General features: G+C 42.9%; 1 protein-coding gene across 3 annotated transcripts in view; it reads right to left on the minus strand.

Moving 5' to 3' along the window:
* Positions 1–26,987, minus strand: part of Synpr (synaptoporin) — a 317,060-nt gene that overhangs the window by 118,191 nt on the left and 171,882 nt on the right. For all 3 annotated transcript variants that reach the window (XM_041662900.1, XM_041662902.1, XM_041662903.1), the window contains one exon: positions 4,852–4,976. In XM_041662900.1, the coding sequence (XP_041518834.1) occupies positions 4,852–4,976 (125 nt within the window). The remainder of the gene's footprint in view (positions 1–4,851; positions 4,977–26,987) is intronic.

Here is a 26,987-nt window from a genome sequence, read left to right on the forward strand (position 1 = left end):
CTCCTCACAGCTGCCACTAGGTGAGGGCTATGCCAGGAAATGTTAACTTCTTCGTGTTTTTTCCTACCATCCTTATCAGCCAGGCAAGTTCTTATAGCTAGAGGAAACAACTTAAGGGCGGTCCAGGCTTGCACTTGCTTGGAAGTCCAGCCAGGAACGAGGAAGGGACAGGATAAATATGAGGCAAATGGTGGTTTCTCCTCCAACAAGTTAGAATGAAAACCAACCCAAGTCATCGCTGATGGGGCCTTGTATTTGTTCTGGGCGCATCTCACACATCATCAAATGTTTGTAATGGCTGTCTAGGAATTCACTCCGTGGATGTTCTAGATTTATAAACTGTCCTGTTTCTCATTTGCTTGCTTGCCCCACCCCCACAGCCCATGAAAAGCAGTCCTGACCTCCTTCGTGCTGCATTCAATTGTCAGCCCAAAGCGTGTGCATTCTTCGGGTGGGTGTTCCTCAAATATATTAGGTACCTTAAAAGGAGCAGCCCTGCTTTGCACTTCAGTGTCTAAGGGGCATGCTAAGAATCTGAGATGCAGAACTCACCTCCCATCCCCCAATGTCAAGCAAGTTCACACCATGGTAACATATTACAGGAGAAGGGAGAACAGTTAAGTACCACTTGTTGGTTTTAGCCACAGGCCAAAAGGAAGGTCAGGTGGTGCGTGTCTTAATTCTATGATAAAGCGACATACTGCTGAATAGCATCCTCTCTGCCATCAGTATAAGCAAAACATACACAGATGGTGGTGTAGAGGAAGCACATACTGTGGTTCATTTACTAGAAGCCGCATTTGAGTCTTTGTGAGTTATCTAGATGTTCTAATTGACATCATGTTAACTGAAGTCCTCTTCCGACAACCAGGTGAGAAGTCCCTGTCAACCTGCCATCCGTAACTTATTTCTTATCTCTTTTTGTTTCAATGACTTGGTGCTTGAGTTTATGTCTTCATTGTATTTGTGAATTAAACCGAACAGTTAGAAGCTACTGAAGGCTCCCATCATAATTCAAGGATTATGATCAAATCACTGACGGTGGCTTATGGAGTTTCACATACACACAATAATGTCTACAAATTCTTGCTTATTCTCGAGAACATTCTCCACAAGAGAAGGGCATGGCATTTTGCTGTATTCAAATGTGGAGCTGAAATTGCAAGCCAAACACTTCTCCTAGATGGATGGATGTTACTGGGGCACAGTGCAAGGTGTTCTGTGGGAGTTTGATGAGCAGTAAATGTGTGGACATGGTAAACAGAGAATCAAACTTTCTTTTCTTCTCTCTTATGGGAGTTCACATAGCTCACGGGTGGGTATTTCAGACCCATCCCTTCTCAGCTTCCATATTTTCAGTCTTTTATCTGCTTTGCATATTGGTGTGAGAGTCCCCTCTATGTGTTGTGATTACCATTAATGAATAAAGAAACTGCAGTGGCCTGTTGCTAGGACAGACCTTAGGTAGGCAGGGAAACTACACGGAATGCTGGGAGGAAGAAGGCAGAGTCAGGGAGATATGCCATGGAGTCACCACTGGAGATAGATGTGCTGAAACTTTGGTGGTAGGCCACGACCTTGTGGTGATGCACAGATTAATGGCGATGGGTTAAATTAGGATGTAAGAGTTAGCCAATAAGAAGGTAGGGCTAATGGACCCAGCAGTGATTTAATTAATACAGTTTCTGTGTGGCTATTTCGGGCTAAGCTAGCCGGATGGCCAGGAGCCAGGCAGTGGGAACCAACAAGCAGCCCTCCTTCCAATAGCATATGGACTCCTGAATAAGGTAGTGTTTGAAAGAAAATTCTGGACTAAGAAACAATGGTTGTGCAATTTTATGTCAGAACCCCAGTCAAAGTCTTTCAAATGAAGGGACTGATACTTAAAAGAGCAAGAATAAAAATACCACCAACTTTACCCCATTTCTCCAGATGCCCTTCCTGGGGCCACATGCATGATGCTACAGTCAGGAAGGAAACGGAAAAGCCAAGACCCCTTTGGGGGTCAAATGACCCTTTCACAGGGGTCACATATCTGACACCCTGCAAGTCAGATGTTTACACTATGACTAATAACAGTAGCAAAATTAGAGTTGTGAAGTAGTACAAGAATAATTTTGTGGTTGGGGATCACCACTGCATGAGGAACTGTATTAAGGGGTGAGAGCATAGGGCGGTTGAGAATCACTGCCTTAAAAGGGTGGACCTTGCAGTTACCCACCTCTATGAGTGCCTGTTCAGAGATCATTATGGAAGCAACATCCCAGTCCCATTGCCTGGCTATTGGCATTCTCATCTGGTACTCGAGATTCGAGACAGTGAACACTGATCATTGAACAGACACTGGCTTGGTTTCCACTCCAGAAGACAAGGGTTTTGTACAGAACACATTCTTCTTTTCCAGCACAGCACAGACATTAACAGTGAATCCCCAGGGAGACGTGCTTAGCAGACCTGAGCTTTGTACTCTGAGCAGGGGGCATCTGAACACAATATCGGTTCTACTTCCATCATCCTTCAGATGCAAAGACATCACTTCTTATGCTACATTGCCCATAAATAAAAACACACTTGTTTTAGACTGTTTATGAGGCTGATATACTAAAGATCTGCTCTACAATTTGTAAATCCTCTGAGTTACTTGATAGGGAAGAAAAGAATTTCCATGGGGAATATGTTTGGGAAACAATGGGTCTCTTGATGATTCAAAATGCACATTAGAAAGATGAAGCACTAAAAAGGATGTCTTGAGTTGGTTCCATTATACTCCTAACTTCTTTCTCCCATCTTCTCTCTGTCTTTCTCTTCCCCTCCTCTTCCTTCATTTCCCTTTCCTTTAGTGATAGTCTTATCAGGGTCCATGAAAATGTTTTTGGAAAATACTGCACTTACCTGCTTACAAAAAAAAACTTGCAAAGGTTTATTTTTACTTTCTTTGTAATTATAGAATCACTATCAGGTCCACAGAAGATAATGTTACAATGAAATGAACAGATCGTATATTGATAACACACCAAAAGACTGTTGAAAATTTTTTAACACTTCCCTCTCCAAGTTACTTGATGTCAATTATATGGGACCCTTACAGGAATAAATTATTTCAAAATTGAATGAAGTTAGTCCATGTTAGGTCTCTGGATCAGAGTCATAAGATGTGAGGTTGGGAACAAGCTTTGAAGGGCATCTGGCAATCAATCTATAGGCATGAACAGATGTTGAATTGATAAAGAGGTTGAAATAGTTGTTTGTATCAAGTTAAGAATAGTAATAGAGATATGAATTTCTTTCAAGCTAGGTAGACTAATACTCTGCCGATAGGGTAAAAGGGCCAATCAAAGAAACCCACCCTGGCCCTGAAACCAGAGCTCCTGAAAGAAACACTTTAGCCCAGAACACAGAATCTAAGAAACACATCGTGTCTGTGAAAACAGAGCCAAATAAATACACGTTGGCCCTAGAATCAGAACCTATAAAAGAAATGTGCCTTAGCCTTGAAAATAGAGCCAAAAGGCTAAAAAGGATCTGTAAAAAAGAAACACAATTTGGCCCTAAAACCAGAGTCAACTCTGCCCCTGACCAACTAAACCAATCAATCCCTGAGCAGGAAAACTGACCAATCCCTGAAAAGAAAAATCTTCTCCCTAAAAAATCCACCCCTAAGAAGCCCCATGCAAGCCTTTCTGCCTGTTCAGTTGCTGGCTGCTTTTTCTCACTGGCAGAAGCAGCCACTCTCCTGGACTCCTGCTTCCCAAATAAATTTCTTTCTTAAAAAGGTTTTGGGTGAAGATCTTCTTTCATGGGCTCAGAAAAGGACCTAGGCTGGTATGTTCCCTTAAGGGGTTCTGAGCAGACAAAAACAAAGAAGAACCTTTCCTCACCTGTTCCCTTAGGGAACTTGAGAAGGAAAAAGTAACAAGTTTCCCTGGGCGCCAGAGGAGATTGCTACATTTCTCAGGGGCTTCCCTTTAGCAGAGTGAAGCAGAAGAAGTAACATCTTTGGCCCAAGAGCTGAACAGAGGAGAAGAAATGAACAGCTCTGCTCGAACATTCCCTAAGGGGAACAGAGCAGAACTCAGCTGTAACTGCTCTCTCTGGGAGAGGAGCAGGATTGCTAAGCACTGCAGGTAGACCATCCCCCACCACACCCCAGCTTCAGGAATAGCCTGACTTCCCAATGAGTCAAGCTTGACTTCCCAACAAGTCAGGATGCCTTTCCCTCCAGAACTTTCCTCTTGCAGCTCGAGCCTCCAGAGGTGTCCCTTTGCCGCTCCAGAGCTGTAACACTGGCTTACACTGCCTCTGCTCCTTGGTAGGAGAGAGGGTCTTAGGGGAAAATGAACTTATCTGTCCATACCCCAGGATGTAGCTGATGATGGTAAGGGGACTTCCTTCAAACTGTCATTGGGATGAGTAAAGGAGATTGGACAGGTACTCATCTAAGCAGAATTATCTGGTACACAGAGACAGTATTAGATATTAGTATCATGAAAATGTTATCAGTCAGAAGTGCACAGTCAGTATAAAATTATATGTAACCTACAAATCTAGATAGAATGTGAGAAATCTTAAAGTTGGAGAAAATAATTATATAAGTGGAGTCTCTCTGTTGTTAGTCCCAAACACCGGGCCATAGCGGGAGGCTTTAATTGGAGGACAATCAATACTCGATTAAAGTGAGCAAATCCTCCCAGTGTGGAGTGGCGGGTGGACACTCTAGTCATGACATTCTGTGGCTTCAAGCAGAATTTCTTCCTACCCAGAAGCCCTTCGAAGCCTTCATTTTTCTCCTAGAAACCACAGGATTCAAGCCTCCTGCGGTGAGGCTGCTAAGCACCAATCACCATTCCTTACCTGAAAGGGTAGGCAAAGGCTATGTCGATGCTGAGGTTACTCTCTGTCTTGTTAACGCAGTCCACACTCAGCCGCAGGCCTCCTGAATAGCCACCACATGTTGCAAATGCAAAGATTGCAAAAAGCTGCAGAGAACAAGAGAGGAAAAGAGAAAGCAGCTATTAGGATGGCGGGGGTCATAAAATCATAATCAGGAGCGCAGGGTCAAGGCAGAAAGAGGTAGGCCTCTTCAGAGCAGCATTGCCGCCTACTGAGCTGCAGGAGGATGGACAGGAGGATGTCAGGCTGCAGGGGTTCTAAAGAAGAGTCTCATAACTTAGAGAAATGCTCTTTGGGGGGCGGGGGGGGGGAATGACGGTGAGCGCATAACGTAGCACCGCACCTCAGGCGGTGATGGCATAATTCCATAGACAGAGACCTGGAAAGGTGCATGCGGATGCCTCCAGAGAGGTGTTTCCTTTACATTTACCGGGGATATTTTCCTCAATAAACATGATTTTTCTTTTGGAATGGTATAGATTGCTTTCTGTAAAAGCATGGCCTGAGAAAGCTGGAGTTTGGGCACGGAAGATCCGGTGAGTAAGAGGTTCCTTTCAGAGCATTGGCTCTCGAGAGCTTTGCCTCGAGTCCCCACGGGCAGCTAAGTCTCTGTGCTGCCTGCAGTTTCTAAATTAACCAGTGGAAGATTCAGTGCTATGAGCTAATATCATGCCCTTTCCTGATGGGAAGTATGGATCTGTGGGGAAGAAGGCACTGGAAGGGACGAGTACGACCTCAGAGAAGTCTTCCAGACCTGAGAAATGCCAACCAGGTGGCCGCATTTCTAACATGAGAAATAAGGAATAGGAGACTCCATTACTTCATACTCTGCCTAAATTTAAAAGGATGTCCTGCTCATGGCCAAAGAAAGCCAGCCACCCCAATGCAGTCTGCACTAACTCATCCTGAAAGACTCCAACTTATTTTAGTTTTGGAGGTCAGCTTCTTGCAGAGGTTTGTCCTTGTACCCACACTGGGGGCATGAGTTCACTTTGTGCACTGAGAGGAGCAAATTATGTGTGGATTAAAGGCAGGGACCCCGGAAGATAATGTTGGGGACATTACTTACTATCACCATGCCCTAGTTTCCTCCTCAACAAAACAGCACTGGCAATATCTCTTGAGCTATTCTGCTGTTTGTGGTATGAGACAAACAATTACGTGGGGAAGTCTGCTGGTACTGGAGAAGGGTCTGTCCCGAAACTTCAGGATGAGAGTTATCTGCTAGATGACTCATTAGTGGAAAAACACCGTAAGAACTGCCTTCCTCCACTGCTTATTTAACATCTGTAGGAAAAATCTGGTCAATGGCAACCATACATTGTAAAACCCTCTGTAAGTAACTAACATTTGGTGGACCATTTTTGCGTATATGCCAATTTTCAAAATCAGTATTTTAAACTGTGAAGCAAATGATGTATTAGACAAAGTGAAAGAAAATGGATTCCATATTTGTTGGACATGTGGAACCCGTAGAATGTGTCCTTCTGCCACTAGGTGAGCACTCAGTAAACGTTGATGAATATTATTATTACTGTAAGTAGTGAGGTTTATGATATGTTGTTTGGCTGGAGAGATGACTCAGCAGTTAAGAGCTGTCACTGTCTGCTGTTCCAAAGGTCCTGAGTTCAAATTCTACCAACCACTTGGTGGCTCACGACCATCTGTAATGAAATCTGGCACCCTCTTGAGGAAGAGACCTGGTCAATCCTCCTCATCAATTTCAACCATGAAACCCAATATGGACAAGTTCAACAGAACTGCCATACTCAGGCTGCCCACAGGGCATAAATTTCATTCATGATAAGTTGGTCCAAGCCATAGAGTATGGAATTTAGGTTAAAGCCCTAGCTAGATCTACACAAATCTCAGCTCCAGTGAACCAACAACAAACTATGCAGTCGAAGAAAAGTCTGTTTTTGGTTTTGTTTGTTTCACTTTCCAGCTTACCCAAGTGATGGGACCGACAGGCCTTTAGCAGCCACTTCAGCCCACTCCACAATCCCACACGATGCTCAGAGCTCAGAGCTCAGGCAGTGACAGCTGCCTTCCCATCAGCTCGTAATGTTGACAGAAATGAGAAAAAATGGTGCTGATGGTCCAATGCTCACATCCAGATTGTGTCTTCTGGTGGTGGACAGTCCAGGTCCTATTAGCATGTAAAAGATGGGGGTTTGGGTGAGAACTCTTTCAAAGAAAGATGGGGGAGTCTAAAGAACCATGGAGAGAGAACTTTTGCTTCTCACTGTGCTGCTCTTTCCTCGTGACAGAGTTCTCAAGGGTGTGTGTGTGTGTGTGTGTGTGTGTGTGTGTGTGTGTGTGTGTGATTAATAACCCTGTAATGAATATATGGCAGAATAGCATAATTATGCCAAAAAGTTGTATTTTAAAATTTCCTTGAGGACATTATAGTGTAGCTGAATGGCAAAAGAACTACTCTTGTTCATTTCTATACTTAATCATCTTAAAGAAAGCACTCTAGTAACATTAGTGTGCTAATAGTGGAAAGAGTAAGTAAGAGTAAGTGCTCTACATACAGCTAAGACTTTTCAATAAGATATTACTGGAACCACTATAAAATGAGCCCAAGATAAAACGATAATTACCCATTAACTGGTTAGATATATTACATTGATACTAAGGAGGAGTTAGACTATGGAGGCCACACACACATTGCTTTTTCCTCCATCCTTTATTAATCTTGGCAAACACAAGACACCATACTCCAGTTGAATTAGGTACCTATAGCTTTCTGGTTACGTTTCTTATTCCACTCTGTCCTCACTGATTAAAGGGAAATCACATCGTGTGACTGACATCAAATTCATATGTGTTTGGAAAAGATTAAATGGAACACTGGAAGGGTCAGATCCTGCTAAGAGGATAAAGTGATTGGTGGGGGGGGTTAATTCCATATTTAAGAAAGTGACATCATCTCCACTGGAATATTCTATCTGAAGGTGTGGTCCTATAATACAGAAACTTTTTTTTCCCATAGGGTTTCTCTGTGAAACAGTTCTGCTATCCTGGAATTCACAATGTAGACCAGGCTGGCCTTGAACTCACAGAGATCCATTTGCCCCTGCCTCTTGAGTGCTCGGATTAAAGGCCTGTATCACTACTGGCCGGCTGTACAGAAACATTCAAACACAGTGAGGAGAGAGTACTAGAGGGTTTTGGGGATGGGAGGGGTTGAATTCTCTGCTATTTTAGAGGACGGTACAGTACCCCCTCTTCCACTGCTACACCTAAGTCCTTTACCCTGGGCTGCAAAACGCAGTACACCTGAGCTTGAGTCCAATTTTTAGCTAGGTGACCCTAGGCAAATCACCCCACTTCTCCAGACTTCAGTCCCTCGTAAACCAAAGCTGACCTGTGGATTCATTCAACAGGCATTTAATGGAATACTTCCTATCTTTAGTCCCTGGTAAGCCAAGGCTAACCCACGAATCCATTCAACAGGCATTTAATGAACTACTTCCCATGACTTCAGTCCCTGGTAAGCCAAGGCTAACCCACAGATTCATTCAACAGGTATCTACTGGAACACTGCCTGCAGGCCAGCTGTTGATGTACTAAAGGGTAGGTATGTCAGAAAAGGGGCAAAGTCTCTGCCACCTATACAAATAATTACAAATTGCGTCACTTGTTTGGCAAAGAGGGTAAGATGGAAAGCTATGCCTGAAGATGCTGCAGCTAAGCCAACATCTGGAATACAAATCAGGGGAAGTGAGACAAAAAGCAGGGGAGAAGAGGTGTTCAATAGAGGAGAAAGCGAATGTGCCAGACCCAAGGGGGAAGGGCTTGACAAGTACAAGAAGCCAAGCAAAGGCCACTGCATCGATATGGTGATGAGAGTTGAGAATAATGGTTTTTAGTTCACAGAATTGCTGTGATTGTTAAATCATAGATGCGTAGCCCCCAACAAATGTTCAAAGTCAATTTCCCTCCTTCTCATTGATACAGCTATTTATGTCACTGTACTAGAGAAACTGAGATGAGAGAAGAAAATCGGCTAGCCTTACCTCAGCCAACGGCAGAGGTGAGGGGAGAATGCTAAGGTCCAGACTCTTGAGACAGTGTCTCAATCAGCTTCAGAAATGTGGGGAAACGAACTCTATGCTACAGAGGAGAGTTAGCCGTAAACTGTTCACAAATGCACCATGGGAGCAACTGGGGGTTCTCCAGCTTTCTCCGGATTCTCTCATAAATGCATACGGCTAAAAGGAGAACGGGCCTTGTATCCTTCCCCTCTTCTCCCTCAGAGGGATAGGCTGAGGAATTTACAAGGACTGTAAGGACCAGGAGCCTAATATTAGCACAAGAAAGGGCTTGTGGATGCTCAGTTTTACAAAACAACATTTCATAACACAGACATGATTCTCTTCTGGGGCATGGAAAAGATGGGCAATCAATATGCACCTTTTGGGAATGAAAACCAGGAGTGAGTCCTGCGTATTTAAGGAGAGGGAAAAGTCTGAAGGGAAGGAGCGGCAGTGGAAAGGATTGTGTGCGAACAGACCCTGAGCGAGAGTTTCAGCTGACATGGCTCTGTTCGGGCTGCAAGCTACGGAGAACGAAGAGGACACGGTGCTCATGTATGACTGTGCAGCCATGACCATGTGTGTGTTAGCTCCTCTACACTCTGGCCTCTGCATATCCACCCTCAGGGTTTGATCTCCCACCATGCAGTGTGCTGAATCACCTTTCTAAGCAACTGAAGGTGTAACTGGGGACAAACGTTCATGGAAACATCCAAGGGGAATTAGGAAATCTTTGTGCTCCCATTTTTCACTGGGCTCCCAGTTCGAGTAACAGAAAACTAATTCTCCAGCAAATTCTAAGCCAATAGGGTTCTGACTACTGGCACAATCATTCACTCCTCTGAGTTCAGCAGGACCAAGATTAAGTCCCCTGCAATGGACTCTAATTTTGCTCCTGTCTGGGGATGATCTATGGCTCTGCTACGTAACAAAAAAAAAAATATTTTCAAAATGGAAATAAATTAACCAACAGAAAAGCCCTTTGCTGATGGAGGAAGGTCATTGGCTAATAAAGGCACTGCCCTGGCCCATTTTATTGGTTAGAGGATAGGTGGGAGGAGTAAACAGAACAAAATGCTGGGAGGAAGAGGAAGTGAGCTCAGAGACTCCACCGCTCTGCTCTCGGGAGCAGACGCCTCAGGGAGACGCCATACTCCCAGCTCCCAGGCAGACACACGCCATGAAGCTCGACCCAGGATGGACTAGGCTAGAATCTTCCCGGTAAGACCGGTTCTCACAGATTATTAGAGATGGGTTGATCGGGATATCAGAATTAGCCAGTAAGGGCTAGGGCAGAAGGGCCAAGCAGTGATTAAATGAATACAGTGTCCGTGTAATTATTTCGGGGCATAAGCTAGCCGCCAAGTAGGCAGCCGGGGTGCTGGGGACGCAGCCCCGCTGCCCTTACTACTTCACTTTGCATTGTAGCCCAATTATAAATATATCCAGGAGAAAGAAGACAGGGAAACTGTCGTACATTCCCTGCTTTAATAGGTATCAGCAAACTACGACACATAGCAGGAGTGACATTGTTGCTCAGAGTGACACCAGACTTTCCTCTGAATGGAAGACAGAACGCTCCTTCATGGAAATGCTCTGAGTCTAAGAAGAACATCATGCAAAAATTCTATTAGCGTTCCTGGTTACTTCGAAAGTCACAGTTAAAAGCAGTAGTTTGGAAGATGATAAAATATGAGACCCAGTTAGTGTTTGGGGTGAAGTGTACAGCTAAGCCAGGAAGATGGCTTCTCCCCAAGGTCTTCTACGCAATCTTAGACATGAAGGATGCTCGGGAATAAATGGGTAGAAGTAAGAAGGATGGGGAGAGGGGCTGGGAAACTGATGCTTACAACATCAACGGGCTGTTTGTTTTTCAACAGTCACACCCCTCGGGATGAAACTCTGATTTTCTGTGCGCCAATTTCCACATCTATATCCGCCATTGTCAGTTCTGTGCTACTCTCAAAACACCTGATCCTGGACTGGGAAGGGGTTGCAGCATCAGAGGTACTCCTGGACGACATTGTCTCCAGTATCCTGAGCACGGACCTTCATCAGCTAGGGCTAGTGTTCAACAATAAAATTATTTTTTCATTCTTTTTTTTATTCAGTTTTTCCTTTATTTTGTTTCTTGCAAAAGCTTCTATGACTGTGTGTGTGTGTGTGTGTGTGTGTGTGTATGTGTGTGCATGTGTGCACACTTGTCGATATGGATACACACGGGGCATATACTAGCACTTGGGCTGGACAGTGGGTGTAACTGGTGCCAACACTAAATGAGAAGATCGGATTGACTGTCCTAGAGGCAGGCAGAAGTCTGTTAGACATTGTTTCAGGTAGGACCTGAGAAAAAAACCTTGTTCCTATCAGTGGGCAGGGGTGTGACCAAATGGATACAGTATAGAAAGCCATGCCTTGTAAAGTGTGATTGGAAACAGCTGGGAGAGGAGACTAGGGCTCACTCTGCCAGAAGATGTGCAAGCTCTTTTTGAACAGGTCTATGCCTCTGGGTCTCCACAGTCCTCCTTGTGCTGAAGATAATAGTGGATTATTACTGTTAGCACATAAATACCAATGACAATGGAAATGCTGGAGGACCTACATTTGGGACTAAGGAGATGGCTTGCAGGTAAAAAGTTTGGGTCACAAATGTGAGGTCCAGATTTCGGACCTCGAGAAAATAGAAAACTGGGCAGGGCGGTGTGATGAGTGACTGTGAGGTGGGAGGCGAAGATGTCTCTGGAAGCTTCTCAGCCGGCTAGGCTTGCCTAGTGGGCAAAACTCTAGGACAATGGAAGACCTTGTTGAAAGCAAATGGTGGGAAATTGCTAAAGAACAATACCTGAATACTTGTGACCACATATATACCCCAACATGTACACGCGTGCATACACACACACACACACACACACACACACACACACCAGCATCTTATTGATTCTCATGCCAGTTTCTTCAATAAGCATATTATCAATCCACTCAAAAGTCCAGACCCTCATCTCACACATTAAAAAATAAGACTGGAGAGCACAACCGAAGTGATCACAGGTAAGTAAGACCACCACAGTTTGAATTCAGATCGGCCTTTCTTTACAGCCCATTCTTTCTTCCTCACTTTCCCAAGGATGTGACTTGAAGCATGCTACGGAAAGAACTGTGCAGGAACAGCAGCCGTGGGTCACTGAAGGGGCTTCTTCTAGCACATCAAGGTCCAGAAGGCCAAGAGAGGCTCAATGAGCTTCTTCTGCAGGACAAAGCTGGAGGCATGACTTAGCATCCTGGCCTCGCCTTCAGAGCACCCAGCCTCCCCTTCAGAGCATCCAGCCTCCCCTTCAAGGAAGGAACTGGTGTCCTGCTGCTCTGAATACTTGAACAGCCTGCTGTGACTATATTGTGCCACTTTTACCCGACAAGTCCCTCCTCTTAATTGCTGGCCTCCCACAGTTGGTGGTGCTGGATTTTGTCCTTTCAAACAACTCAACCTTTCAAAAGATACAGGATCTAGAGGCCCATAGCATCCCCCTTTACTCTTTCTGAAAACTCCCTCCTTTTATGACTTGTCTCTGGCTGATGAGCCACTTATCCTCGAGACTGATGACGAGCATTGCTGGGAGCACAGCTGTGTAGAGTTATTTCAATACTAGCCTTGAAAAAGCAAGAGATGTGTGATATAAGGCATTTGCCAATGCAAGCCCAAACTAGACTTCGCATTCTCCACGGCAGAGCTCAAACTTTCACCCGCTCGCCGCAAGCAGCCCTGGAGCTCTAGGGCACAAATGAGCACCTCGAAGCTTAACTTTCCATTGGGGCTGGATTTTGTGTAATCCTTTCAATTTTTCTTCTACCAGCCATAGAATTTTTCTAAGGAAACTGACTGAGTACCTTCCAGTCATCAGTGCATAGCTACTAAAACCCATAGAATATTTTGACCCCAAAGACATTTTGTGAGCGACCTTGTAAAACCCCAAATTGTTATCTTTCCATGAAAATAAAACCTGCAAGCTGGTCTTAGATAGAAAGTAGAACTGTATTTAATTTGAGGATAGTGAAGCCTACTGTTCAAAACCTTCGTCCCCATGGGGTTGAGTAGATGGCTCAGTCTGTAAAGTGCTCGCTTTGCAAGTGTGAAGTCTTGAGTTTAATCCCCATATTCTATGTACAAAAAAATATCTAAAAATATCTAAAGATTGGGGAGGTGGAGACAGGCAGATTCTTGGGACTGACGGCTAGCCAGTAGTCTATGTAGCAAGTTCCAGTTTAACGAGAGACCCTGACTCAAGGAAGGCTAGACAGCATCTGGGTAACAATATCTGAGAATATACTCTGGTGTCCACACACATGTGCAGATGTATGCTTACATGTGTGTGTGTGTACACCCAAATGTACATAAATGTGTATGCATACACATACACCATCCTTTCCCCCCACTATAAATATGCTGGTTTTCCATCTCTGTTGTACATAATTATTGTATCATTGGAGTTCTCTGGTTTATCACCCATACTACATTCTATTTCATGATAGTAAGAACTGTGTATGCCCTAGCTATGTGTAATTTTCCTAGGCAGAAGAATTGCTTCTAAGCATGATATTTGGGGTTTCATGGTGGGGGAACACCAACTCCCTTAGATGTCAAAAGAAGCTTCTACTTTCTTTTTAATCCTTCAACCTGAGACTATCTCACTTACCAAAGCGTTTGTCTGTAGGTGACAGGAAGCCTGACTAACAGTGATTTAAACAAATGCGAGTTTGTATTCAATCACATCAGGGTCTTGAGCTTGTCTGTTATGATTATTGGTGGTGTCTGGGCCAGTAATGTCAATCAAGGATCTCAGGTATGTCACCAAAGCAAGTCAGCAGAGCCACACCTGTTCAGCATCTAGTCATCTTCCCCTGGACAGGGCTAACAACATCCTGTACCTTTGTGCAATGGCCTGAGTGGACTGATTTCTATTTTCCCACAGACATAGACCTATAAAATAACTACAAGACAGAAATCATAAAGTAAGTGGGAAATTAGCTTCATGATTACAAAAACTGAAATCAGAAAGGAAAGCTACACTGGATGGCTGTATGCAATCGATGTATATGCAAACGTATAGCTAAAACTGATTTGAAAGACTTCTCTTCTCTGTGACCTAGCTTTCATAGTACCAAGGATGCCATGCAAGCTTCCAAAAGAGAGAAGCAGCCAACAGTCTTACCCAGCTATGATGCCTAGGAACCACAGCAATGACCAGCATAACTGGATAACTCTAAGGGTACAGTAAAGGCAGACATATCTCAGTGGTAACAACCAGCTCTCTAATTGGACTTAAGATCTACTCAACAAGAAATTCAACAAGATCGTCAAACCCCTATCCAAATTAATTAAACGACAGAGAGAGAACACGCAAATAAATAAGATCAAAAATGAAAAGGGGGACATAACCACAGACACAGAGGAAATTCAGAGAATCATTAGATCTTACTACAAAAGCCTGTATGCCACAAAACTGGAAAATGCAAAAGAAATGGACATTTTTTTAGATAAGTACCATATACCAAAGCTAAACCAAGACCAGGTGAACGATCTAAATAGACCTGTTAGCACCAAAGCTAAACCAAGACCAGGTGAATGATCTAAATAGACCGGTTTCTCACGAAGAATTAGAAATGGTTATCAAAAATCTCCCTTCGAAAAAAAGCCCAGGACCAGATGGTTTCAATGCAGAATTCTACCAGAACTTCCAAGAAGAGCTAATACCTATACTCCTTAATGTATTTCACAATATAGAAACAGAAGAGTCATTGCCAAATTCCTTTTATGAAGCTACAGTTACCCTGATACCAAAACCACACAAAGACCCAACCAAGAAAGAGAATTACAGGCCTATCTCACTCATGAATATCGACGCAAAAATTCTCAATAAAATACTGGCAAACCGAATCCAAGAACACATTAGAAAAATTATCCATTATGATCAAGTAGGCTTCATCACAGGGATGCAGGGCTGGTTCAACATATGAAAATCTATCAATGTAATCCACCATATAAATAAACTGAAAGAAAAAAAAAACCATATGATCATTTCATTAGATGCTGAAAAAGCATTCGACAAAATTCAACACCCCTTTATGATAAAGGTCTTGGAGAGATTAGGGATACAAGGGTCATACCTAAATATAATAAAAGCTATTTACAGCAAGCCAACAGCTAACATTAAATTAAACAGAGAAAAACTCAAAGCCATCCCACTAAAATCAGGAACACGACAAGGATGTCCACTCTCTCCATACCTCTTCAATATAGTGCTTGAAGTTCTAGCAATAGCAATAAGACAACATGAGGGGATCAAGGGGATTCGTATTGGAAAGGAAGAAGTTAAGCTTTCATTATTTGCAGATGATATGATAGTATACATAAGCGACCCCAAAAACTCTGCCAAAGAACTCCTACACCTTTAGTAATGTGGCAGGATACAAGATCAACTCCAAAAAAATCAGTTGCCTTCCTATATACTAAGGATAAGGAAGCAGAGAGGGAAATCAGAGAAGCTTCACCTTTCACCATAGCCACAAATAGCATAAAATATCTTAGGGTAACTCTGACCAAGGATGTGAAAGATCTATTTGACAAGAACTTTAAGTCTTGGAAGAAATAAATTGAAGAGAACACCAGAAAATGGAAGGACCTCCCTTGCTCTTGGATTGGGAGGATCAACATAGTAAAAATGGCAATTCTACCAAAAGCAATCTATAGATTCAATGCAATCCCCATGAAAATCCTATCAAAATTCTTCACAGATCTGGAGAAGACAATAATCAACTTTATATGGAAAAACAAAGAACCCAGGATAGCCAAAAAAATCTTATACAATAAAGGATTGTCTGGAGGCATTACCATCCCTGACTTCAAACTCTATTACAGAGCTACAGTATTGAAAACAGCTTGGTATTGGCATAAAAACAGAGAAGTCGATCAATGGAATCGAATAGAAGACCCTGACTTTAACCCACAAACCTATGAACACCTGATTTTCGATAAAGGAGCTAAAAGTATACAATGGAAAAAAGAGAGCATCTTCAACAAATTGTGCTGGCAAAACTGGATGTCAATCTGTAGAAGAATGAAAATAGATCCATATCTATCACCATGCACAAAACTCAAGTACAAATGGATTAAAGACCTCAATATCAGCCCGAACACACTAAACCTGATAGAAGAGAAAGTGGGAAGTACTCTACAACACATGGGCACAGGAGACCACTTCCTACGTATAACCCCAGCAGCACAGACATTAAGGGCCTCATTGAATAAATGGGACCTCCTGAGACTGAGAAGCTTCTGTAAAGCAAAGGACACTGTCACTAAGACAAAAAGGCAACCCACTTACTGGGAGAAGATCTTCACCAACCCCGCAACTGACAAAGGTCTGATCTCCAAAATATATAAAGAACTCAAGAAACTAGACCGTAAAAGGCTAATCAACCCAGTTATAAAATGGGGCACTGAGCTGAACAGAGAATTCTCAAGAGAAGAAGTTCAAATGGCCAAAAGACACTTAAGGTCATGCTCAACTTCCTTAGCGATCAGGGAAATGAAAATAAAGACAACTTTAAGATACCATCTTACACCTGTCAGAATGGCTAAAATAAAAAAAAAACACCAATGATAGCCTTTGCTGGAGAGGTTGTGGAGAAAGGGGTACACTCATCCATTGCTGGTGGGAATGCAAACTTGTGCAACCACTTTGGAAAGCAGTGTGGCGGTTTCTCAGGAAATTCGGGATCAACCTACCTCTGGACCCAGCAATACCACTCTTGGGAATATACCCAAGAGAGGGCCCTATCATACAACAAAAGTACATGCTTAACTATGTTCATAGCAGCATTGTTTGTAATAGCCAGAACCTGGAAACAACCTAGGTGCCCTTCAATGGAAGAATGGATGAAGAAAGTATGGAATATATACATATAAGAGTACTACTCAGCAGTAAAAAACAAGGACTTCTTAAATTTTGCATACAAATGGATGGAAATAGAAAACACTATCCTGAGTGAGGTAAGTCAGACCCAAAAAGAGGAACATGGGATGTACTCACTCATAATTGGTTTCTAGCCATAAATAAAGGGCATTGAGCCTATAATTCGAGATCCTAGAGAAGCTAAATAAGAAGGTGAATCCAAAGGCAAACATATATGCATCCTCCTGAATATTAACCTTCATCAGGCGATGAAAGGAGACAGAGACAGAGACGCACATTGGAGCACCAGACTGAAGTCTCAAGGTCCAAATCAGGAGCAGAAGGAGAGAGAGCACAAGCAAGGAACTCAGGACCGCGAGGGGTGCACCCACACACTGAGACAATGGGGATGATCTATCTGGAACCCACTAAGGCCAGCAGCTTGGGTCTGAAAAAGCATGGGATAAAACCGGACTTGCTGAACGTAGCAGACAATGAGGACTACTGAGAACTCAAGAACAATGGCAATGGGTTTTTGATCCTACTGCACGTACTGGCTTGTGGGGAGCCTAGGCAGTTTGGATGCTCACCTTACTAGACCTGGAGGGAGGTGGGTGGTCCTTGGACTTCCCACACATCAGGGAACCCTGAGTGAGCTGATGAGGGAGGGGGACTTGATCGGGGGAGGGGGAGAGAAATGGGACGCGGTGGCGGGGAGGAGGCAGAAATCTTTAATAAATAAATTAATTAATTAAAAAAAAATCTACCCAACAAGAAGGAAACCATGTCTGCTACTGAGAATCTAAAAAAACTCCAAAAAGTTAGTGAAGTTATAGATCTTGGAGGAGAACCTACAACTCTCACTTTCCTAAACCAGCATAATCTCTAACTGCATCTTAAAAATTGTCCTTATACATACAGATAAGGGTAGTCCTTGCCTCTCAAGGAGCGTTATCTTTACAATAGATGCAGACCACTATAGAAAACCACAACTGATCTGAATGTAGAGTTTTGCGGAGCTCACTCTCAACTGATAGATCTGCAATACCTGCACTGAAGGCTTGGATTTTTGTGGAAGAGGGGAAGAAGGATTATAGCAGCCAGAGGAAGGTGGGCTCGCAGTGAGAGTGTGTCTCACAGAAATGTCATAAAGTCTCACCAACATGGCCGCTCAACCATGAGCTTTAAAAGGAAGACGCCAATAGAAAAGTTCACAGGGCTTCAAAAAATATTAAGGGATACTGAGAGCTGGAGAAATAGTCTTTCCCAGGGCAGAGCACACAAATCAGCAATTGGTTAACAGCAAATGCTCAATCCTGGGTGTGTGTGTGTGTGTGTGTGTGTGTACACAGTGTGTGTGTGTGTGTGTGTGCACAGTATGTGTGTGTGTGTGTGTGTGTTAAAGAAACAACAATTTAAGTAAAAGAAGCCATGGATTTGAATGAGGGTGGCGCAGGGGTGTTTGTCAGAAGGCTTGGGAGGAGGGAAAAAAGAAGAAAATTAGTTAATTATATTATAATCTCAAAAATTTTATTTTTAAAGCAATGGATAATTGTTAAAAAGAAATTTTGTAAAGAAAATAAGAATGCCAATTGTCAATGACACAGTAGCCAGCATTTAGAGAAGATATCCAAGCAAATCCACACATGCATTTTCACTGGAAAGATCCTGGGAGAAAGCACCTGAGGACTCTTAACTAGAACTCTTATTTTTAATTATTCTGTCTTTCAATTTCTTTGAATAAGCATGTATACCTGCCATGTAAAACCAGATATTTTTAGAATTACAAATGTAGGTTATCTCTAGGCGATTGTACAGCATAAACTTAGACCTGTCATTAGCCAGCAAAGCTCTTGGATGAGACCAAGGTTATTACTGTGAGACCCTGGTTTCTTCTTGCTTCCATGCTATAAATGAGAAGGACTCTTGCCCCATTATCTGGCTTCCTCTTTGGCCTTGTGATCAATTCCTGCCTTGATGCCACCTCACTTAACTGCACTACTTAAGGGCCTAGTCTCCCAAAGTTTCGGGTAAATATGCTTTTGTTTACAAATTTCCAGCCTTAGGCATTTGCTCCAGCAACAGAAAACATACCATCACACTTCTGTGTGAACCTTAGTGCATGACAGAAAAGAATTACTAATAGAAATGCTATCTGCAGATGTCTATCAGATGGGAAAATGAGCACAATAAACTCATGGCGCCTGGCCACTAGTCTGCAGCTCAGGGGTGCCCCTGTGCCTGAGTGAGCAAGTGGAGAGTAGTCTTTCCCGGAAGCCATGCTTTCTCAAACTGGAGATGAGAGGCCGCCTTCAGTCCTCTTTATTTTTAGAGCAGGCCCAGAGGGCCATGGCCAGTCTTCTCTGGATAGAAAAGCAAAGTCGAGCTGGGATACAGTTGAATTCAGTGTAATTAACACAGTTTCTTAAATTTAAATATTTCATCAGGCAGAGCTGTACTTATACCCACAAAGCAATTCAGAATACCATCCAGTTATTTTGGAAAAAAAAATATTGATCTGTGATCAATTGGAAGCATTCAATTAACGTCTCTTCACTAGGCAGAGGAGCCATTAAACAGTCATTATTCTCATCTCCCTTCATCTTCCTTTTTTAAAAAATCTACTCTTAATATAATGAAAGCACATGGTGCATAAATAGAACAGCAGCCATTGATTTAAGGGGGAAGGTACTCTATCCTGGTGGCCAAATGTCAATCATGTGTATGGAGAGATATCTTATCTAAGCTCACTATTTAAGGGATGGACACCTGGACATGTCACGGAACCATTTCTATTCAGAATACCTCGTAACATGCAAATAACTGTGACCAAGATTTGATTATCCTTCGTGCCCTGCTCCTCCGGACGCCTCTGTGGAACACAGCTGCCGTACAGTCCCTCTTGCGCACGTGCATGCAGTTATTTTGATCATTACAGTTGCTGACCTGCACGTCAGGTTCCAGAGCTCGAACACAATACACAAATCCTTTAGCAATAGGAAACTTGCCATGATAAGGAATGTCTATCCTTAATAGAAAGGAAACAAACCTAAACAGACAGTCAAAAATAGCCCATGAGGTGAATATGTTAGAACACCCCAGCAACGGGGAGAGGCAGATCTATCTCTGTGAGTTTGAGGTTAGCTAGTGCTACATTGTGAGACTTTGTCTTAGAAAGAAAAAAAAAACCACATTTGTTATCATTTATACTGCAAACGTTCATTACATAAGAGCAGAAATTCTAGCATAGCAGATGAGTACCCTAAAGTCACACTTTCTGTCTGTAATTACAGCAACCATCAGGACTGCAGCTGCTGCTGCGTTGAACCCAGGGGCACCCGAGAGGCTTTATGTGCTATATCGTTGCAATAGATGTCTGTAAGACAGCGACCATCCTTATCCGCGCTGCAGAGTCAGGAAAGCCACATCCTGGAGAAGTGAAGTGATTCTCCCACAGCCGCACAGGAGGAGAAGAGTAACGAAAAGATACAAGTTCAACATAATACTGTAAACACATTTTTAATTGGGTCCTATTGGAGGGTCCTTGTGAACAAATACTTTTAAAACCATTAAGGAAAAAATAGCTACCATTTGGCACCTGTTTTCTTTAAGAAGGTCGATGAAAAGGTAGGAAGGATATTCTCTTTACAAACGTGTTCAGTTAAGAATATAAAAGCAATGGAAATTGAAAATTATCCTATTGTAATTAGGGATTTACGGAATCAAAAAGTATAGGTTGAAACCCCAACTCCTGGGGTGTCTGTCTTTGGAGATGGGGCCACCAAGAAGTCATTAATAGTAGATAAAGTCATGGATGGGACCCTGACCACGTAGGTTTAGTATTCTTAGAAGAAGGAAGAGCAGAGGACTCTCTCTTGCTATTGCTCTTTGAATGCATTCGGTGAGCATACGAGGAGAGGGGAGTCACAGAGGAGACCTTGGAATAAGGCCCACACTGCCAGCACCTTGAACTGGGAATCCCTGTTGCCAAAACTGTAAGATAAATGTTCTGGTGTAGCCAACCTACGATGTCCTTGTAGCAGCTTTGGCCGCCTAAGACACAAGTTCCAATAAACTAATTCATTGATGGCAGATTACAAAAAGAAAAATGACTAGATACTATATGCCTCACCTGGAAGAACAGTACACAATACTGAGATATTCTTTGCAAAGAGAAGGCAAATGAGTTTGGACAAACTTTTAGGTACAGCTGTTCATTTGCAAAGCATACAGGCAAGAGAGAGAATGTGTAATGATGGACTCAGGAAAGACCCGAGAGACTCTGGAGAGGAAAATGTGATTGCTAGTGGAGATGGGAGGGGAAAAGAGAGCAAGAAGGGCTCAGAGATAAAAAAAAATCTTAAAGGACATAGTTATTACAGTGTGTGGATTTTTAATGTCTAGATATGAGAAAAAATTCAGATGAATACATGGAATAATTAGAAATCTATTGAATTATTGTTACTTTGTGAGTAGTAAAACATTGTAAAGTCTTTTGCATTGGATAATATTGAGAGATGAACAGCAAATTAGTTATGCAAAACAACCCACAAGATGTTGTGCCTGGAAGAGCCTGAGGATGGGTGTGAAGGGGGCGTCGGCTACGAGCTGATACTGCTGGAGAAACAGTCTCATTACATCCTCCTGTGCTTGTGCATATTTGAAGGTTACTATCATTAAATGATTTTAACATTATGAGCATTTCACATCATAAATGGGCCCAAGTGTGTTGAGTATGTATAAAGAGACAGAATTCAGAAAAATTTTTGACTTAACATATGTGAAAACTGCTTCAATATTATGGGTGTAGCGGTGATGCCTCTAACCCCAGCATTTGGGAAGTAAAGGCAGGTGTAATTCTGGAGGTTCAAGACCAGCCTGGTCTATTTAGTGTGTTCTAGGACAGTCAGGGCTGCATTGTGAGACCCTGCTTTAGGAAGGAGGAAGAGGAGGAGGAGGAGCAGGAGGATGAAGAGAAAGGAAGAGGATGAAGAGGAAGGGGTGGAAAAGAAGAAGAGGAAAAGGAGGAAGAGGAGGAGGAGAAAAAGAAAATTTAAAAATAGTCCTAATGAAAATATGGGAAAGTAGCACCTCCTAGAGTTATCTAGCCTTCATCTGTCCTGCTACTATTCAGCCATAGTACTTACAAAAAAAATACTCTCTTCAACAAACATTTTCTTTCTTAATAATCTTTCATTGATTTTTCTAAAGGCCCATTTTGTTCTGCCTCATTATGAGAAAATGGCTTTTTCTCATTATGCTTTAATGAGATGAAAGATCACCATAGCCTACAGGGTTATACACACTTATGCGAAGGTCATTAGTTCCTATGTAACAAGGGAAAACTCTACCATCTTTCAAAAATGTCTTGCTATTGATTAAATCCAAGTGGCAATAAAATACATCAAATTACTTAAGATTTAATATATTGGTTTTAGTTTCTGAGTACTAAGGATAAAGGCAGTTCATATACATCATTTTTGCCATCTACCTCAGCCCTGCAGAAGGGAGAGCAAACATGTGTCATGAGATTCTCTAAGGGGAAGACTTTTCTAAGAATTCCAGCTCCCAAACACATGCAAGCCTTGCTTTGAAGTATAAGCCTTCAAGAGACATCTTATTTGTTTATGAGAACCAAAGACAATTGAGAGAAGAGAGAGAGGAAGAGAGGCCGGATAGATGACCCAGTGGGTAAGACCACTGCTGCCAAGTAAGAGAATACAGGTTCAAATCCCCAACGTGGGACATGGTCATATGCTCCAGTGAGGGTCTAGGAGGAAACAAACAGAGCTGGGTGTTGAAGTGAAAGGCATTCATGGACTGAATGTGTAGCTTAATGACAGAGCACCTGTCTAGCATCCCCCAAGGCTCCAAGTTTGATCCCAGCACCACCACGAAAACAAAAGAAGAAACAAACATGTTCTCATTCGTATAAGATATGAAGGGTAAATGGCAAAAATGAGGGCAAAGCAGGAGAGAGGTACAATAATTCAACAGCATTTGAACATATGTCTGTCCTGGGATGGGAACGGAGAGAAACTACCTTATGGGAAATTTGATAGCTTACATCTTATAAGGCCCAATGGGATGACAGGCAGAACAGCTGTGGGCTGGTGTTCTACTTTAGGTTGTAGAAATCCCTCATACATATATTTAAAAGCTGCATTTTGGACACCCCTCATGGTGCTCAAATATACCAAATCAGGGTCCCAAAAAACTTGGCGCTAAGAACCAACACTCGCGGGGCACACCTTTAATTTCAGCACTTGGGAGGCACGGGCAGGTGGATCTCTATGAGTCTGAGGCCAGCCTGGTCTACAGAGTGAGTTCCATGACAAAACCAAAGAACAAAAATGACAACAACAACAAAACCAAGACCCAAGCAGAGGAGCACAGGTGACAAATATGTGACAAACCATGGATATATTTGCTCCATCTCCAGATCTGTTTGGGGAAAATTACTATTGGCATGATGCTCCAGGCCACTCATTCACTTAGGGTTCCAAGTCTACATTTTCAATTTTCTCATACTTATTTATAGTCCATAAACCACTTACTTTAGAATTATATTACTATTGACTTCCATTTTTATTATTTCTGCATGTACTGTACTAAGACTGCATCTATGACGGAGGGGGAAGGCCTTGGACTTCCCACAGGGCAGGGTACTGTGGATCTCTTAAGACTGGAAGGGGTGAGTGGGGGAGTGGGAGGGGAGTGGGAAGAGGGAAGGAAGTGGAAATCTTTGAATTGAAATATATATAAATGAAAACCCAAGATATATATATATATTTTTTTAAATAAGGCTGAAAAACAACTTCACTGAAATGGTAAGCTACAAATTACCCCATGGTAAAATTACTCTTGGATCCTGGGTTTCAGAAGAAAATAACAGAACCCTTCTGGAAAGCCTGCTGGAGGGACAGGGAGACTTCAGTCTCTCTGTGTAGCACCCTGCTGCTTGCTAACAGTATAATCTGTCCCTGGGGTGTGCTAGCTGACCTGTGTCTCTGCAGCCCAGGAGCCCAGCCTCCACTCATTTCCATGACTGCTCTGGGGCTGGCTGTGCACACCAGCATCCTTCCCATTCCGGAGAACGGAAAGTGATGCCCGAGGGGCCCATTGAGAGTATCCAGACCTTATGGTGTTTTGGCTTACTTTGCACAGATGGGTTGGAAATGCATGCTTTAACAGATGCACACTGAAGTATGCAAAAAATATTTTGCAGTCTAATGTTTTATCTTTTCCGGATCGTAGCAGACACAAGAGGATATGAACATTGGAAATAAGTGGTCTCAGTTCACTTCTGTTATTGTACAATGGAGGAAGGGTGCCTTTCTTTCCCTTTATCAACGACTAGGACACTCAGACTGTGGAACAATGAACAGCTTGGTGACCTAAGAGGTTAATGGATATAATTCTACGTCTCCTGGAATGTTCTCTTTCTTTTCTAATGCATTTTAATCAGGGTATGAGGACCCTTTTTCTTTCTTAAAATAAAAACGTATTTATTGATTACATCCTAAGTACCAGATCTCTCTCTCTCTCTCTCTCTCTCTCTCTCTCTCTCTCTCTCTCTCTGTGTGTGTGTGTGTGTGTGTGTGTGTGTGTGTGTGTGTGTGTTTGTAAGTTATGGCTTCCTTTGCACTTTATGTCTGGCAGGAGTGACAGGCAATATACAAATAAACAACACATATAAAAGTGTAATTACAGTACAGGGGAGCCATGTTGAAAACACGGACAATAATGTTACCTCTTGAGAAACGGTAAATAGGAGAGAATCCTTTGAGGGAATAACTAAGTCCTGAAAGATGGAGCCAGAAATAGACATTGACAAGGAAGAGCTAGACAGGAAGAATCCAGGGGAGACACTTTGGAAAAGGCCAAGAACTTGGCATAGTGAGGAGATAAAAGAAAGCTACTGTACCTGTAGTTGGCCAGGAGAAAAGGCCCTAGGAGGACCTTCAGGCAATACTAGTTGGGTCTCAGAAAGAGTTTATCTATGTACACAATCTCTGATCCTTACTTAGTTTGCTTTCCAGTAATTATTAATTGTAAAATACTCATAATCAAGAGAATAACTGATATTTTGAGGTCTTTTACTGTGTGCCAGTACCTGAGTAAAACATTCCACATCCATCAACTCAAATGATTGTCTTAGCATCCCTGCACTATACAATGCTATCGTCGTTTATACTGGGGAAACAAGGACCCATACCATGACAACCTCTCTAACGTCACACAGAAAGCAAGTGAGAATCAAGGAATTGGACCCTAGACCATCTGGCTGGAGTTCTTAGCCAAACCCAGAGACACTGTTCCTCTCTTGAACTTCATTTGTAGCATAAAGCATTCAAAGGCAAGCAGAGCTGCCTCAGGCTGAGATCTCTGAGGACCTGGGCTCCTTCTGGTCCCTTGCAATTGCACCGTCAACTGTGGCAGATGCTGGGACGAGGCCCAAATGTCTAGCAAAAGCAGTGGTTTGTGAAGAGCTGATTAGAAGAGATGTCTTGACTTTAGTCCAGGAAAAGGCCAGAACAAAGACGTAGGAAGGTGTCAGAGCTGCTCAAGTAAAAAGAGGAAGACACTGTATCTGGTTTCTGTCGGCCGATGGGCCTGTGTTTGCTGGAAAGACTGTTACACAAATATCAGAGGGGAGTGATAAGAGCCGGAGAATGTCGAACTCGCCTCACAATAAGCAGACTTTTTCGGTGATCATTATAATGTTCTATTTTCTAATGCTACAGATTGAAGAAAACACTGCAGATGAGACAACAAATTAATTTTCTAAATACTAGGAGAATGTCTGGGGTGCATTACGCCCGCTTGTGCTCTATGCGTTGTCATACAGTTTGTGAACCGGGCAAGGGACTGGAGATTAAACACACAAAGACACACAGACGGAAAGAGACACAGGTCATCCTTGCAAAGGAAACAGGAATGCCCCCCCTTATTGTGTCCAGGGGCAGCTTATATAGGGATCCTTAACTGATAGCCACGCCCCAACCAAAAGCACGAGAAGCGATTCCTCTGCCATCTGGAACTCCTGAGGGTTTCGTGCTCAGAGCAGCTACAAGCATTACAAGTTGTTTACCAGAAATTCAGGATCTGGGGGTTCACAGCTCCCAACAAATGTCTACTGTGATATGGCTTCAGGGCGTTGCTTGAGATATACATATACACTCAGTCTCTACCCACTGTCCCTCCTGCACCATTACCAAAATGATTCAGCCAGAAGCCCTCTGTCCATCTTTCAGGCATCAAACACTGCTGCTTCTCCATTCTTGATAACGACCATAGCCGTGTGCCCTGATGATCCACCTAAGTGCTGTGGCCCAGGCCACAGTGCAAGGGTGCTGGTGTGGCTTCCTGCCATCTGCACCTTCCTCTAGCCTTGCTCCAGGATGCCCAAGATTCACTTTGCTGCAAAAGCTGTCTTTCTAGCTGCACTTCTTTTCTCCTCCCGTGGTCCTTCACTGCACAAGGCCCCTGTCTCCAGGTCCCTCTCTAACCTCCTATCATTCCTTAGGCAAATAGCCCAGTGTTTATAATGTCTGTCCCCAAACCGTTGTAGGTGTTCATTGCCTGTCTCCCTAAGTTGTCTTCCCCTGAAGTGTTGCACTCTGCTCTTGGCTTTGATTTTTTAAATTTGTCTTTATTATTTCAAGTTATATGCAGGGTATTTAGGTGCCTGTGTGTGGCTATGAGCATGTGGGTGCAGGTGACGGTGAAAGCCAGAGCGACTAGAGCTCCCTGAAGCTGGAGTTACAGTTAGTATTGAACTATTATTTGTCATGGATTCCGGCAATGGAACTCGGGTCTTCTGCAGAAGCAGTGCATGCTCTTAAACACTGAGTTATCACTCTAACCCAGGCTTCTCAGCCTTCCTAATGCTTCAACTCTTTCCTGTGGGGACCTCATGCTGTGGCGACCCCCAACCATAAAATTATTTTTGTTGCAACTTCATAATTGTAATTTTACTACTGTTATGAATTATAATGTAAATATCCCTGTTTTCCAATATTCTTAGGTGATCCCTATAAAAGGGTCATTTGGTGCCCACCCCTAGGAGTTGTGACCCACAGGGTGAGGACCACTACTCTAGGAC

Source organism: Microtus oregoni, unplaced genomic scaffold (assembly GCF_018167655.1).
Source record: "Microtus oregoni isolate MIOR12 unplaced genomic scaffold, Mior012 000013F_ref0000133, whole genome shotgun sequence".
Lineage (NCBI taxonomy): Eukaryota > Metazoa > Chordata > Mammalia > Rodentia > Cricetidae > Microtus > Microtus oregoni.